General features: G+C 34.9%; 1 protein-coding gene across 1 annotated transcript; it reads left to right on the forward strand.

The window, feature by feature from the left end:
- The first annotated feature begins 1145 nt into the window (after positions 1-1145).
- Positions 1146-16635, forward strand: tsr (Cofilin/actin-depolymerizing factor homolog tsr). The gene is made up of 4 exons (XM_090117195.1): positions 1146-1304; positions 14083-14273; positions 14808-14939; positions 15781-16635. The coding sequence occupies exons 1-4, from the start codon at positions 1302-1304 to the stop codon at positions 15899-15901; spliced, it is 447 nt and encodes a 148-aa protein (XP_089973321.1). The 5' UTR covers positions 1146-1301; the 3' UTR covers positions 15902-16635.
- The last annotated feature ends 649 nt before the right edge of the window (positions 16636-17284 follow it).

Genomic DNA, 17284 nt, shown 5'->3' on the forward strand with positions numbered 1-17284 from the left:
CCTGAGCATACTCAAGCGTAAGAGAAAAAAAAAGACTCGATTAGTAAAGTATTTCGGTCGCTATCGTGTTAACAAGAAAATCCTCCGCACATACAGACACACGGACGTCCAAGACAGAACTTTTTTAAACTGTTTTTTAACTAGTTTAAATAACAAAAATGACATCAAAAATATCATGAATGTTAAAAATAGTGTTTTTTCTTATTATGTGTGTGTATGTATTATCTTACACATACAGCACTGAAAACTCGAGCAAAATGTTTCATAAAACTTCTTCCTTACAAGCATGGCTTACAAGTATGATACATGAAAACATTTTAAGTTTGAAAAATCAGATGTTTTGCGCGAAGTGACAGTAGTACCCACCTCAACGCTTCGCTTATGAGGCGTGCAATTAAGATCATAAATCTCTTAACAATTATTATTTACTTATATATTTTTTTTAAACAGTGCAAAAAATAATTAAATTGAAATAAAAACAAACCACAACAAAATTTATTATGTTTAATGAAACAGCCAAAATTATAATAATTGCACTTATTAATTGACATTAATGTACACACACATAGAAACTGGTATACATTGTTTCTGATGTGTAATTATCATAATACTTTATTTCATTGAATAACCATATTATACGGTCTGATAAAGCAATGAAATATGTAGTTTATAATCTTCCCGCTAAGATTCAAATACAAATCTTTGAGAGCCGGTCTGAGCCGGTGCAGTTTCCGCCAGTCCATATATGGACATCTATTCAATACTGAATTTTGATTGGTTAAAATGTCGTCGTCATCAGTGAGTCACTTATCAAGTGGTTATCAAAAGTAAAAACTAGTGATAATACTTCTGAGTACGAGTTGGAATCGCTCATATTTTTTCATACAATATCTTATCATTGGCACCGCTCCTTTAAATTTATCATCTAATAGAAATAAATATAGAAACATCGCAGTGAGCAACGGAGATAGAACATTTTAAACAGTTGTCGCCTTGAGTGACATTTCTAAATAAAGACTAATTTTTAAAATACGCTGAATTAAGTTTGTGATATAAATAGATATTTATAAAATATTTATTTAAAGCAATACGTAATAAATTTGATTTTTTCAATTGTAAAATATTCCAGTACGAATTTATAAAAAAGTGTTTTGACTATCTTGTACAATTTTGACACATGCGCTCATTGGACGTCGCGTAAAAACGTATAGCCAACATTCCGGTTCAGTGTCGTTCCGGTCGCCGTTGTCGTGAACTCGGTGAAGTTAGTGGTGGAATTTTTACGTGTATAACATCAAAAAATGGTAAGTGATGAAAATAAATTGAAGTGTTTTATCGATTTGTTGTGTTAAATATTATTGGACACAGTGAGAATGTTAGTAATGGCGCAGTTACAAGGTAATATAGCGACGTATGACCGGTGCCGCCATCGGCCATATTATTTTGCACAACCCTCTGCCCAGTTCGCACGCCTTTTCGAAGAAATAGTTGTCACCGTTCAGTGATTTTATGCCACGTGTCGTATTCCACATTGCATTTAGACCATGATTGACGTCCCGCGAAGGACATGGCAGTTATGGAATGGATACACGTTTAGTAGAACGGTGTTATATTTCACTAAAGGTTAGCTATCCATAACGCCTTTTATGACGGCTAGTATGGAGACGTCACTAGCAGGACGATAAATTCGCGTTATCATAAACTTTTGGTTGTGTCGAGGGCAACGAACTCCGGAACGCCGCAACGCCGCGCAGTCGCTTTACAGTTTAGCCTTATATGGGTATAGGCCGGTAGCTTGTCATATAGTTAAAGGCCGCTATCGTACCAGTTTTTTCGTCGAAATATGTTCTAGTTGAGACGAAGGCATATATCTGTAACGTCCATGTACCACATTGAACGGTTGACCTTCGTGGGTGGTGGGTACAGTGACTAGGATGGGCGTAAACGCACAGGCTAAGGGTTATGATCGATCAGTGTCAAGGTTACGTCTTTATCGAACCCTGTACTCGCCTATGGCGATTTCCTTTTATGTATTGATTGTAACTTGTTTTACATGAGTCACTGAGATGAATCACCCAAAAGATTTCGGTGACTCCTGACTCAGTAATATGGTAATGTTGTTCATGGTCTTATCTTGTATTGAAAATGCTAAATACATAAATGAGTTAATACCTATTCATATAATATGATAGGCTAGTAAGGATTATATTGATTGAAGTGTTTGAGATAATTTGAGTACTCAGAACATGTTAATTGTATATCCTGTTTATTTTAATGATTACCAAACAGATATGTATTTTATTATTACCATTTATCATTAAAATACAATGGTGTTGTTTGTAAATGATATTTCATTTTTCTTCAAACACATCAACTTATACATTAAAATTATGATGTAGGTTTTCCATATCTGATCCAATTGACACACAAATATCTTACATTGACCAGAACTTAATTTCACTAAAGGATATATTCAAATTTAAGTTATATTATTGTACAAATTAAATTCTTACTAATACCATTCCTACACCAATTAATTAAACTAAGCTTCATATTGCCCAAATCCACAGAAGGTTTCTTATGGGTATGCTGCATCAGTAATAGTTATAGTTAGCAACTTGTGATAAATAACTCTATGACCATCTATACTAATATTATAAAGCTGAAGAGTTTGTTTGTTTGTTTGAACGCGCTAATCTCGGGAACTACTGGGCCGATTTGAAAAATTATTTCGGTGTTAGATAGCTCATTTATCGAGGAAGGCTATAGGCTATATACGATCACGCTACGACCAACAGGAGAGGAGCCACGGGGGTGAAACCGCGCGGAGCGGCTAGTGACATAATAAAACCACTTAAAAAGTTCCCTATTGGTCTTAAATTTTACATCTCTATACACTCAATTAGGTACTTGGTAATAAATAATTGCCTGTGATGAAAACCTAATATAATTATTTATCAATAATGATTGACCCTAAAAAATAATGACACATACCATATATTTTGTAACACTCCAATATGTTATATTTTATATCCTACTTCACTATATAATGAACTTTAATATATTAGAATTTAAAAATCTATGTTAATCAACTGAAGGCCAAGTTTAATAGATATCTAATAAGATAACACTGAGTACACATATTCTTAATTGTGTGAAATTGTATCAGAAAAGTATAGATAACCTGACCGTTAAAATATGATACATTTTATTATATACTAGCATTCTGCCTGCGTTTTCAAAGAAAAACCCGCATAGTTCCCGTTCCCATGGGATTTCCGGAATAAAACCGAAATATCCTATGTATTAATCCAAGTTACCCTCTATATGTATGCTAAATTTAATTGTAATCAGTTCATTAGTACATATTTGCGTGAAAGAGTAACAAACACACACACACACATCCTCACAAACTTTCGCATTTATAATATTAGTAGGACAAAATTGAAACAGTAAATTAATCTGCACAAAAACTCAGAACAACCAATTTTTATTTTTTGCTACAATACTAGGATTGTACAGAAGAAATGAAATTTGTAAAACGTGAGAGGTAATTAACTGTCTGAAAACTTTCACAACAGTTAATTGGTGAGCATTTGATATTTTGAAGCTAATACGGTATAATCAAATTATTTGTGAAATCATGTAATTTACGGTTTTATCTTTTTCTAATTACTGAAAATGGTAGTTCTGCAAATATTAATTATGTATTGATTATGCAGATTTAATTTTATATCTTTTTGACACATAATGTTAATTTCATTTCTAACTAGCGGTCCGCCCCGGCTTCGCCCGTGGTACATATTTACGTTTTCTCTACATAAAAACCATCCTCGTACTTCAAGGAATATAATAAAAAAAGAAATATCGAAATCGGTTCAGCCGTTCTCGAGTTATGCGCTTACCAACACATTTTGCGATTCATTTTTATATATAAGAAGAAGATTAAAGATGTTTATTGTGTATGCTATCATGATAAATAATATATTGATTTTATTGTATGTCTTTTTAACACAAAGCTTAATTTCTAATCCAATTAGACAATATTCACTGTCACTAATCTGTACAAAAACACGAAGGTCACAGCAGACATTGTTTATATCAAGTGTCTGATAAGTACACTACATTTGTAGTAAATTTATTTATTTTTATTAAGCGCGCTAGTGTCAACGAACCCGACGTCACATCTCGACGATGGAGGTCGTTGACCCCTGCTTCCTGCACCCTCGGAAGTACCCTGGTGACAAATGTCAGATAGATGACGTGGTGATCGTTTGCATTCGAATTACGTTGCAATTCTATCAATTATGTGTCTATACTGTATACATACTTAATATTCGTCAATAAGTAGATATGAACTTTCTCCAGTCTGAATTATTGCAGTTCTACAGTTATTATTTTTGATATAGTCCGTTATTTACTTGAGGAATAGCTTAATCTCTGTTAGATGGTAAATTTTACGTTTATTAATTCGTTTCAAACTTTTCTATAAAAAATAAGTTTCATGATTCTCCAAAATATCTACATTTAGCGCTTAGTACAAATCCCCATGTAAAAAACATCGCTTTGAAACGTTCTTAAATTTACGATTTAAGCACCTACATTAGAGGGGTTTTCATTACGTTACAATTGCAACCCCTCAACAATTTGATTACTCAAAGAAACTCGTGAACATAACCTAACCTAACACATAAATTTTAACGAGATCAGTTCGTTATCTTTCTTCTGCTCGATTAACTTGCTCAAGAGATAAATGTCTTTTCTCTACTCACAAATATAGATCTTATCCTGCGTTTTATACGTGCAGACTGCAAGACGCAATGCGGGTTTTGAAACCAAGTAAATTACTGTTTTACATGTATCGATTTTTAGATACTGCAAGATACGCCAACCAACCCCTTTAATAAATACATTCAGTGTAATACTACAGAATGTGTAAAAGAACATTTATTAAAATTTAAAACACTCACTACCTACGTCCTACATAAATTTCACTTCGTGTGAACTTCCAATAATTAATTTCATGCCGCATATTCGAAATGAATACATTTTACGACACAGTTCTAGTTTGAAATGCAGATTTACCGTTCGGCCAAAGTTCATTTTAACTTCGATTATCAATTCAGATGCATCGTCTTCATTATCTACCTACTTATTTTGCTCCTAATTACTAACATATACATAATACACATCTACAAGAGAAGTCAGTTTTATGTCTGTAATAAACCGTATAAATGAACTTTAAAAATAAATTGATTTAGATAACTTCGTCACAACGTAGGCGGGGGAGTCGCGTACGTCACAATCTAATTTTACTTTTATTACCATTGTGAAGTTTCCGTGAGTCTCATATTGTCCACCATACGCTAATATTTGTCTGTGAGAGACCGATGTTTAATACCAATTTTCAGTAAATAATGTTACTCAGAAAAAAATTAAACGTAATAAATGAGGTATCTATGCATTTTACTGCAATCTCTGGATACTAAGATCAAGTTCTACAGTAAAAGACTAGGGTCTCGTTAAAATTCCTATGAAGACTTGAATCTTCCTGTAGCATTTTATTGACCGTTATACAACCTATCTTATGCTATAACATACTCGTATCATCACATAACACCCCTCAAATTATCTGGAAAGTTACGATAAATATCATATAATTAACTGCCCTTATAATTCAGGGCAAGCTTAGTATAAGGACATCAAGTAACTCAAAACAGTCATACTTGCAGGATATAAAATATGACTTATTTTCGCGAAAAACGGATGTCTCATCGCAAATAATTTGCTATTGACCTGTAATATTTTCCCTATACCGGAAGAATGTCTATGATTAAATGAGTCAGAAATTAAAATTGACATCACGATTCACGTTGAATGCCGATCGTGTGAAACCATACCTTGGCGTGAATATATCATATCAAGGTTAAAGACTATAATGCGTGTGGTTGCAGTAACGTTAATTATACCTTGGGAAAATCGATATAAATAGCTATAAATTACGTATATTCTAAACTTAGATAAACACTTTCTCTGCAGCATCTTCCCGGTGCCGTTAGACATAAGAGCATTATACTAATTAAAATTATAATGTTGGAAACTTGTTATTTAACATGCAAGACAAGAAATAAGAATTCTTTGATTTGATAGTGTGCAACTTTAAAACATTTGGGTGATATTATTTGTAGGTATTAATTCGAACTCACAACTTTTATCAAGTATTTATGAAAATCGATGTAGGTATTTAAACTATATCCTACGTTACTTATTGCTCTTGTAATAAAGTAATTTTGGCAAATTCATTGAGATTCTCTGTAAAGTTATCATCGTTTAATCACCCTGCTCTTTAACCTCATTCAAAATATCACAGGAACTTCACCAGCAGACTATATCCTATATAATATGTCGAGATCAAAGTATTAAAAGATCTACCTACCATTTACCGCACAAAATATAGGATCAATGTGGGTAATTGTGAACAGGGGTGATTGAAAACAACTCCACTTACACTTTTAATACCTAAATTACAATTCTAAATAACTCTACTTACAACTGTAAAAAATATTTCATTTATAGATCGGATTCTGGTTTTTCAAACGTTTGGAAATTCATCTTACTAATTATAGAAAAAAAATCTTGTTAGTTGTTTACAATCGCCCCTGTTCACAATTACCCACCCTGTCTATACTAAAAATCCATTATCAAAACATGTTAGCAACACGTTAATTTGAACCTCATCAACGATAATATTGCAAACCAGTTGATTCTCAAATGCAACAAAATTCTTCTCAACTGTAACACGTGCAACGCGGCGACTATAATTAACCAACGGCCAATGTCTCTAGTCTATTTCGAAGCAACGCAGTGGTATGCCATACGTCTCAGTTTTAGAATAATCATTGTTTTGTGAATGAGATTACATTTAGAAAGCTTGCGTGTCATTTGTTCAATTAAATACGACACTTATTTTTGTTTTATCTAGAAGTGTCGATTTGTATGTTAATAATCATGATTAGCTTCTAGATATTGCCTGTTATCAGCGATTTCTTGGGAATTCTTTACCCAATATTTATGGTGTTTGGGCATTAATAAAGACATTCGTTTTGCTTATGTAATAAGATATAAATAATAGAAACTAAATAAATACTAAGTTTCAGTTATTTCTATGTACGAAGAACGGACCTCTAGCAATCCAATACCTATATCAAAATGATTTATTATCAATTTAATTAAGTCATTATTTTTCATTTGAAACTGATAAAGCATATTTATGAACTATCAGTTACATGAAATAATTAAATTAATTTAGAATCTTACTCTGGTAGAATATTGACCCCATCTCCGTCTAGACTCAGTCGAAAGAGAAAACGAATGATGACTGATAAGCTCGCTTGAAACGCAGCCAATTACCGGTTAAAAACCTAACTGCATTTGCAATCGATACTTTATAAGATGCAATGCAAGTTTTTACTCGACATCTGCAATAAATCTACGTCAGTTCTACGAGTTTGTCCAATCACCATTATAAGGATGTTTATGTAACTTGACTCTTATCGATCCGATAATAATGTCCTTTGTCTGTAAATGCTACTAATAAAATAAATGTAAAAGTCATGAAGATGACTGGATCTTGGTGTGTCTATCACGATTCACGACTAAAGGGTTTAATAAACTTAGATGTAATTCCCGGGCATATTACAGGTAAAGCAAGGATAAAAATATAGCATTGTTAGGTTTTATCATTATGAAATGCGACATACAATTAGTCACATAGCTTATTATATTCGACAGCATCTGTATGGATCAGAATTAGTTTATAAACACTGACTTCAAACTATACATGATCGTTCTGCAACTCCTCTCAACACTAAATAACATTAATTCACTACTCTACCACATGAAATTTGCATTGTAAAATAAACCGTATCACGTTTTGAATTAGGTCGAATCTCCTCATGACCTTTCACGTACGGAACATAAATCGGTTGAGTCATGAAGTATTTATCAAGAGAAAAATGCACTTCAGAGGTCGTGAAATGCGAAAGTTCGTTCAATTGAAAGTCCCCTAAATGTCGTGTGAATATCTCTATGAAGGTTATCATCACGAACAGTTATTTCTGTAGTGTTATTTTTAGAATGTATTTAGTAAGTGGTGATTTTGTTTGATCGTACTTGACCTATTTCGATGGTTGAAAGGGAATTTTCTATGGGAAATTTCAATTTATTAAGGAGGGAGTATGATATTGTATGAAAGATGTTTCGTATTCATTATCAATACCTTGTAAAGGTAAACTTTTAATACAGCATCTACCTAGTAACAAACTTTATCTAATATATTTAAAAATATTCCTAATTCCGCGTTACATTTAACACTTTTATAAAGAGAGTCCAATTCGTCCATTAGAACTAAAATAACCATCCATTAACAAGCATACATTACAATAGATGAAATGTACACAAAAAATATGCAAAGTGGATTCGATTAATGCATTAGGATCTCTGAGATAAGCGAAACAAAAGTTGAATCGACAACAGATGTGACATCACCCCTTCGGTTGCCTTCGGGGAATAAAGTAAAGGGGAATATAATAAAATTATGTATTATGGGTTGTTATTTAAAAACCCCTTTATTTAATTTATATGCAAACGTTAATTTCTCGTTTGTCTCTGTATTTTCAGTATGATAAATATTTAAGCTTTCGTAAACGAGCCCGTATACAATAAATCAATGTATGAAATATTAATTTTCATAATTAATTTAGAAAGATTGTCGTCATTAATGAACACGAGTGAATTTTAAACGATCCAGCATTTGCTGGACAAAATACGACCACTTAGTATCTAAAATTACCCGTAAAATGGAACGGCAGCTGCGTTATTATGTCACGCTTAACAATTTACTGGCTCGACTCGTGTGTGGATTAAAACGTGTTTTTTGGCCAGTTTATTAATCATATTTGAATTGGACAATGAGCACCGCAAGTTAATAAAAAAAACTATATTCTTTCGTGTAACTTTTCGCCATAAAATAGACTACAAGAAATAATAAAAAGCTGCTTTTCAAAAGGTCACAATTCCTTAGTCTATGTAGGATGTTAATTATAATATTTCTAGTACATATTTCAAATAAGACAGATTACGCCGTGAATTGAAATGACCGGCAAATTCGTATTATGATCGCAATAACCAGCCATGGTTAATTATGGTATCATATGAATTTGCCAGTCAGTTCAATTGACGGCGTAAACTGACTGGCAATAAGAGGCCATAATAGGACCCCTGTATGCATCAAAGAATATGATTGGTGGATATACATCCACAGCAACATTAGCATAGCACATCTCTGGTGAAAAAGCAAGCTTAATTTGCACGTAAAACAATAAATCTATCTACTAAATATAATATAAGTTGGGGGATAAAATATAATTTGGGGGATGAAGTCGTTCGCGTCCATAGGAAATCCCTAACCACAACCCTATACGTGTCCCCTGGGTGGCGCCAATCGAACGACAACGCCGGGTCTCGGGCGGCGGTAAATAACCTGATACTGCAGATCTTAAGCTGCAGATAACATCAGAGGTAGGAAATGACCTCTCCAAGCCGTAAACTACTGGATTCTTAACCAGGAACGGGGGTCTTGGCTTAATTGCCCGGACCGCGAGGAAGAAAACCTCTTCAAAAATTACCCAAATCCAATGGTGGGAAACGTGCCAAATGGATGCATGGCTGTATGGATGAACAGCATTAGCGCCAACCTCTACGGACCTGGCAAACGTAGTTGTATTCTGCCTTCTTAGGGAATGGCGTCACCCCTAAGTGACCTGTTATTTCGTCCAATACTCGTGGGAACAAAATGAGCAAACTTACCCCAAAAACCAAAACTAATGTTAATCCAACTATGATTCAACAAACTTTCCACAAAAGTTTATTTATAAAAACACGAAGCAACTCCGTCGGTTCCATACCGCAGGAAATTAATACTAACGATTTACTATTTAACACAAAAGACAAAAATAAAACCTGGCAACGAGACCAAATACCTCAAGCTAAAAGAAAAAGAATGGAAACAACATCTCCGGAGACGGAAAATGCAAACAAAAAGACAAATGTGACGGCATATGCCATTCCAACACAAAACCAGTTTGAAATACTAGACAATGAAGAAGATAAAACTAATGATAAGGATTTAGAAAAGCCACCAAAGCCAGAACCAATCTTTGTAACGGGGGTTCTAGATATTAGCTCACTCAAAACCCTATTGTCGCAAATAGCTACAGTAGAAAATTACACTATGACCACACTAAGGTCGGGACATATTGTGAAAATAATGCCTGGAAATATAGATGTTTACAAATCAATAAGAGAAAAATTCATCGCGGACAACATAAGTCATTATACCTACATGCTAAAGAGTGAAAAACCTTACAGAGTTGTTTTACGAGGCCTTCATTGCTCAGAGGATTTATCGGAAATAAAAGAGGAATTGAAGGCCCATGGACATGAAGTAAGGCAACTAGTAAATGTGCGCCACAGACTATCAAAAGAACCCTTACCCCTCTTTTATGTAGACCTGGAGCCAAAACCAAACAATAAGGATATATTCAAACTGAAATTCTTAAACCACATGAAAGTATCTTTTGAACCACCATATAAAAAAAGAGAAATCTTGCAGTGCAAAAGATGTCAAAGATTTGGACATTCAAAAAATCATTGTTATCGACCATTCAGATGTGTCAAATGTGGGCAAGACCATCCAACCACTAGTTGTACCAAAACAAGAGATACGGAAGCAACTTGTGCTAATTGCCAGCTAAAACATCCTGCTAGTTACAGGGGATGCATAAAGTATAAACAGTATAAAGAACACCTATTTAAAATACAACCAAAACAAACACATCAAAGTATGGATCCAACAAAACGTATTTCTGAAGGTGTTAAACCACAGCCAAAAACCTTTAAAACCTATAATAGAACTTCCGCAACATATCTAGACATAACGAAAAACAAAACAGACAATAAAAATAACACAGACCAGCCAATTCAAATGCAACAACTTGGTGACATCTTAGAACAAATGTTTAACAGAATTCAAACCATGATGCTTAACATGGTAGACAACATGATGGATCGATTTATCCAGCTTATCAGCAGCCAAATAAACAAATCATCCTACCCTTAAAATAATCACATGGAATGCCAACGGACTAGTCGCACGGCGACTAGAGCTCGAACATTATCTCCTCACGAAAAACATAGATATAGCTTTAATATCAGAAACAAGGTTCACAACCAAAAGTTATGTCTCAGTTAAGGGCTATAATATTTATACCACCAATCATCCATCAGGAAATGCACATGGAGGAACGGCAGTTCTCGTAAAATCGAATATAAAACATTACCCACAGGAACCATTTTCCACTGACAAAATTCAAGCCACTCTTATTAAAGTTAATGATACAAGCTCGGACATCACACTAGCTGCAGTTTACTGTCCGCCCAAACACCAGATAACTAGAGAAGACTACAAAAACTTCTTCTGTACTCTTGGACATCGTTTTGTAACTGGAGGCGATTGGAACGCAAAACATCAGTTCTGGGGTTCTAGGTTAACAACAACTAGAGGGAGACAGCTTTACCAAGTAGTAAAGGATTTAAACCTTGAATGTTTGTCCGCTGGCGCACCCACCTACTGGCCAACTGATAAACATAAAACACCTGACCTGCTGGATTTTTTCATATCCAAAAATATTGCCATTAACAATACAAATACCGAATCCGACGTGGATCTCTTGTCAGATCATTCTGCAGTTGTCCTCAATATATGTGGTAAGATCATTTTAATAGAAGTCCAATCTAAAATATACAACAGGAGCACTAACTGGGACAAATATCAGGACATAATCACGTCGAACATACAACTTAGGGTCCGAATGAAAACAATCGATGAGGTAGAACAAGCTATAGAAGCACTAAATCAATTAATTCATGAAGCAGCATACAAGTCCACATCCCATCATAAAACGAAACAAGTCAAAGAACATGTTTACCCATTGTCGATCAAAGACTGCATTAAGGAAAGACGTAAACTTCGCCAAATATGGCTAAACACTCACTATCCCAATGATAAGACCGCGTTCAATAAAGCCTCACAACGTCTGAAAACATTAATTAAAGAGTCGGTAAACGAGAATCTCCAATCGTATCTGGCAGGACTGACACATTCAAGTGACACGAATTATTCTTTGTGGAAGGCTACAAAATACCTAAAGCGTCCCAAGCAGCCAATAACTCCATTAAAAACACCTTTAGGATCCTGGGCTCGCTCTGACAGCGAAAAAGCTAACACTTTTGCTAATTACTTGCATAATGTTTTCGAACCGTATCCATGTAGTACCCGATGTCTTGGGAATGAAGTAGAAAATCACTTGAACTCACCTATGCAAATGTGCTTACCACTAAAACACGTGACAATTAGGGAGCTTAAGCGGGAAATCATGAAACTTTCAGAAGGTAAATGTCCTGGATATGATCTCATTGATGCTACCCTACTAAAAAATCTCCCAAAAAAGGGAATATTATTCTTACTCACTATTTTCAATGCATGCTTAAGATTATCCGTATACCCAAGCCAGTGGAAAATAGCACAGGTGATTATGATCCTGAAGCCAGGTAAACCAGCTCATGAAGTGTCTTCATATAGACCTATAAGTCTGCTTCCTGTTATTGGAAAATTAATGGAAAAGATTATCCTAAACAGAATGCAAGAACATTTAGCAAAGATAATACCAACTCATCAGTTCGGTTTTAGAGAAGGGCACGGCACCGTAGAGCAAGTACATCGGCTGGTGGATGTTATAGGTAGAGCGATGGAAAGTAAAAAATATTGTTGCGCAGTTTTTCTAGATATAAGCCAAGCGTTCGACAAAGTGTGGCATGACGGGCTTCTTTTCAAAATTAAAAAAATGCTCCCACATTCGTTCTTCCCACTACTAAATTCTTACCTGGCTAAAAGATGCTACGAAGTAAAATATAATTCTGATATATCAGACATGCATGAAATTAAGTCAGGAGTACCTCAAGGTAGCATACTTGGTCCCGTACTTTATCTTTTGTACACATCAGATATACCAACTGATCCCAACACCATTACTGCTACGTACGCAGATGATACGGCTATTCTAACTACAAACGAAAACCCTGATACTGCTTCAGTTAAACTACAATATCACCTTACCCGCATCGAAGAGTGGCTTGATAGATGGCGCATGAAGGCTAATACAGATAAATCAGTACAAGTAACTTTCACACTTAGAACGAAAACCTGTCCACCTGTGAAACTTATGAACAAAGAGATCCCACAATCAGATGACGCAAAATATCTGGGAATGCATCTTGACCGTCGTCTTACTTGGCGTAAACATATATGGACCAAACGCAAACAACTAGACTGTAAAGTACGTAGTATGTACTGGCTAATCGGACGTAAGTCAAAGTTGAATGATGCCAGTAAAATCTATAAAGCTATTCTAAAACCAATCTGGACTTATGGCATTCAGCTCTGGGGAACAGCCAGCCATAGCAATATCGAAATTCTCGAAAGGTTCCAGAATAAAACTATGAGAGCTATGTTCAACATCCCACCATACATTAGCAATAAATATATGAACTTAGATCTCAACCTGCACACAGTGAAGCAAGAAATAGAACTAAACAGCAAGAAATATCAAGGCAGATTGGGACACCATATAAATAAATTAGCTGCTGAACTGAAGGGAGGGGGCACTGTGAGATTTTCTCGCCTGAAGAGAAATAGCATACCCGATCTTGCGATAAGATTCGCAGACAAATGATGAGATTTGCGTCACTGGATGCAAATCTCATTCTATAAACATATTTACAGATGAAAATCAGAGACCATATTAGATTATTGTTTACATAAACAGATGGCTAAGTTGCAGTATAGAAAGAAAAAAAAAAAAAAAAAAAAAAAAAAAATCTACTAAATATTTTTAATTTTTATTCTATACATTTTACCCGATACATATATTCCAGTATATTTATGTATTCAACATTTATTTCCAGGCGTCTGGTGTGACAGTATCGGACGCGTGCAAAACCACGTACGAAGAGATCAAGAAGGACAAGAAGCACCGCTACGTGGTGTTCTTCATTCGCGACGAGAAACAGATCGACGTGGAAACCGTTGGCGGGAGGAACGCTGAGTACGATCAGTTCCTCGAGGACCTGCAGAAGGGTGGCACCGGGGAGTGCAGGTTGGTTATAATAGTAATTATTTAAAAACAACTTCAGACCACATACTTTACTACTAACATAGTCGTAGAGTTTTAATTGTTATCCCACTACGTAAAATAAACGCAAAGTTTCGTACAAATATATGGATGTATAAAACCACTGAACGGATTTTGATGATGCTTCGCAAGGATGTAATTTATGTATTCAAATTTGGAATAACTTTTGCATGAGATACAGTTATACTATCTTAAATGTCAAAACATTTATTATAACTTACCTCAAATAATATTAAATAGAATATAGACAATCAAGAGCATCATCAGCAATAGTAAAAATGGTCCTTAAAACTATAGGTTTTGTTTTTACAAATCCCAACCTTGCATTTGACATAAGCTATTACATGCACGCATTCTTATGCGTGTATGTTCGAATGGCTGTAACTGTATCTTACCAAAATAACACAAGCTAGCAAACTACTTGCTAAAATTCGGTATCATCGTTTAATACAGTGGTATTTTTATACAATTTTCTAAAATAATTATTTTTACTTCCAGATACGGCCTCTTTGACTTTGAGTACACGCACCAATGCCAAGGCACATCGGAGGCGAGCAAGAAACAGAAGCTGTTCCTCATGTCGTGGTGCCCGGACACCGCTAAGGTTAAGAAGAAGATGTTGTACTCTAGGTGGGTTTTTCTACACTAAGGCGCGGGACATAATATACAAGCGGCGCGGCGTGCATCGGGTGCGCTATTGGCATTTTGTATGAAATAATTTTGGAAAGGCGGCGCAACCTTGGCACAACCGTGGCGTGCCGTCTCGACACCTGTCCAAAATTCTTTCATACAAAATGTATAAGAAGCACGTGGTGCAAAACAGATTCAAGAGGTGCGCTTATGGCACGCCTGCGCCCGCGCCGCTTGTGTTTGACCCGCGCCTAATATTATAAATAGGAAAACTTTGTTTGTTTGTTTGATTGTAATGAATAGGCTCATAATCTACTGGACCGATTTTAAAAATTCTTTCACCATTCGAAAGCTACATTATCCACGAGTAATATAGGCTATATATCATCATGCTAATACCAGCAGGAGCGGAGTAATGCGGGTGAAACCGCGCGGCACAGCTAGTGTTATAATAAAGGGATTTTTCTTTAGGTCTGGTGTAAATTTTAGTGATAAGCGATAACTATAACATGTTAAGCTTTAAGTTGTAGTGTAGTTTGATATTTTGGTGAAAAGAAGAGTTTTTTTTTTCATGTATGTTGTTAATTTTCTTAAGCTCGTAATCGCACCTAACTATTTTTGAAAGCCTCAATTATCTGGATTGCGTGGATAAATGTTGTTTATAAGCGATAAGACCTATGTTGAGTTGACGTTAAAGATTCTACGTTTTTTGTGTATTAAATTTGTTTTCATATTTTGTCTAAAAGTATTTGTTTAATGTTTTATGAAAAGAAAGCCCCTCCTTTAAACATATTTTATTGGTTAAAATGTTTCTAATAAATGTCATGTCTCTTGTCCACAGCTCTTTTGATGCACTGAAGAAATCGCTGGTCGGCGTACAAAAGTACATCCAAGCAACTGACCTCTCGGAGGCTTCCCAAGAGGCCGTCGAAGAAAAACTTCGCGCCACCGACCGTCAATAAAATAATAATCAGCATTTATTTAACCTTTACGCTACGACCGACGTGGTGCGCGACGAAATATGCACCATCTGCGCGTTTAATCTGTGACCGGAACTGACGTTTTCCACAATTCTTAGCATTTCAATACCGAATTCCATTTTAGAATTCACAATGTCAGATTTTTTTTCATGGTTCACTTTAGTCAAGAACAATCGGACCTTTGTCCGGTTTTGAAAAAAAAAATATTAAAAAAACAAAAGTGACAGCTGTCAGATGGTGTAAACATTTTGGCGCGTCGACACAGTGATACGCATGGGTTCTTTTATATTTACGTTTGTCCTTTGCTTCTGAATAGAAATGAGCGGTCAACTTAGTCGGCGGTGTTGTACAGATATAGTAAAATGCTATATTAGGATACAGGCCGACTGAATTAGCTAATAAGGGATCGTTTAAGTAATAATTTAAATTATACTAATTATTATATATATTTTTCCTATAAACTAAAGAGTAAGTTAAGCTCAAACTAAATTAAATACAGTGACGCGTGTGCGTTTTAATTTTTTTTATCGAAAACAAGTGACGCCGGTCGGCTTTTTATACTATTTAGATGTAAAAAGGTACGATTTTTATACAATTGCCTAGTTTTGATTTTGAGATAGAACTGGCTAATTGCTTGTAACGGCTCGGACCCAGCGGGCGGTTGAATAAGTATTTTGTAACCAATTTATCCAGAAATACACTCGATATAAGTGAAATTGGTGGTTTTATTTTTTTACTACGTTTATTTTTCCCTTTACCTATCATATCTGTAACCTAGTGTCTGTATGAACTGAAGGGCTTTTTTCCATAATGGAAAAAACGTCCCTTACAAAATACAAAAATCTATACTAATATTATAATAATCCCTGGAACTACTGGTCCGATTTGAATAACTAAGACCAACAGGACTCAGGAGCGGAGCAATGCGGGTGAAACCGCGGAGCACAGCTAGTAAAATATATAGAGAGAATAAAATATAACAGAATTGCCATAATAATATCCTTTGAAACTGTGGATTTCATTGAATATCAACCCTATACACTATTTTCTCGTAAACAATTGAGTAAAAAGATGCCTAAGTACTATTTATCTCCTAACACAAAATTCCTACTTATAAAAACATCATAATCCTACACCTTATACAAATATTAAATACGAAGGATGGGTGTGCGTTACCCAGGCAAAATGTTTTGCTTTAGAGAGATGAGACTTAAACAAATAATTAGTGTATCATGAGGAGCAATTTGTTTACTAATAGCAAAATTTGTTTGAATTGTAGTTTTTAAGTTATTTAAGAAAAACAAATTTTGCTGGAGTAACGTTTGAAACGTTACCCAGGCAAAATCGTCTTTCAAAAATTAGTTT

This window comes from Colias eurytheme, chromosome 27 (genome assembly GCF_061535395.1).
Source record: "Colias eurytheme isolate Ceu_HAF_F1 chromosome 27, ilColEury1 Martin Lab GWU primary, whole genome shotgun sequence".
NCBI lineage: Eukaryota > Metazoa > Arthropoda > Insecta > Lepidoptera > Pieridae > Colias > Colias eurytheme.

Coding starts and splice junctions, on each gene's coding strand:
- tsr (XM_090117195.1), top strand. Junction 14,274..14,807: donor GGTGGCACCGGGGAGTGCAG/GTTGGTTATAAT, acceptor TTTTACTTCCAG/ATACGGCCTCTTTGACTTTG. Junction 14,940..15,780: donor AAGAAGATGTTGTACTCTAG/GTGGGTTTTTCT, acceptor TCTTGTCCACAG/CTCTTTTGATGCACTGAAGA.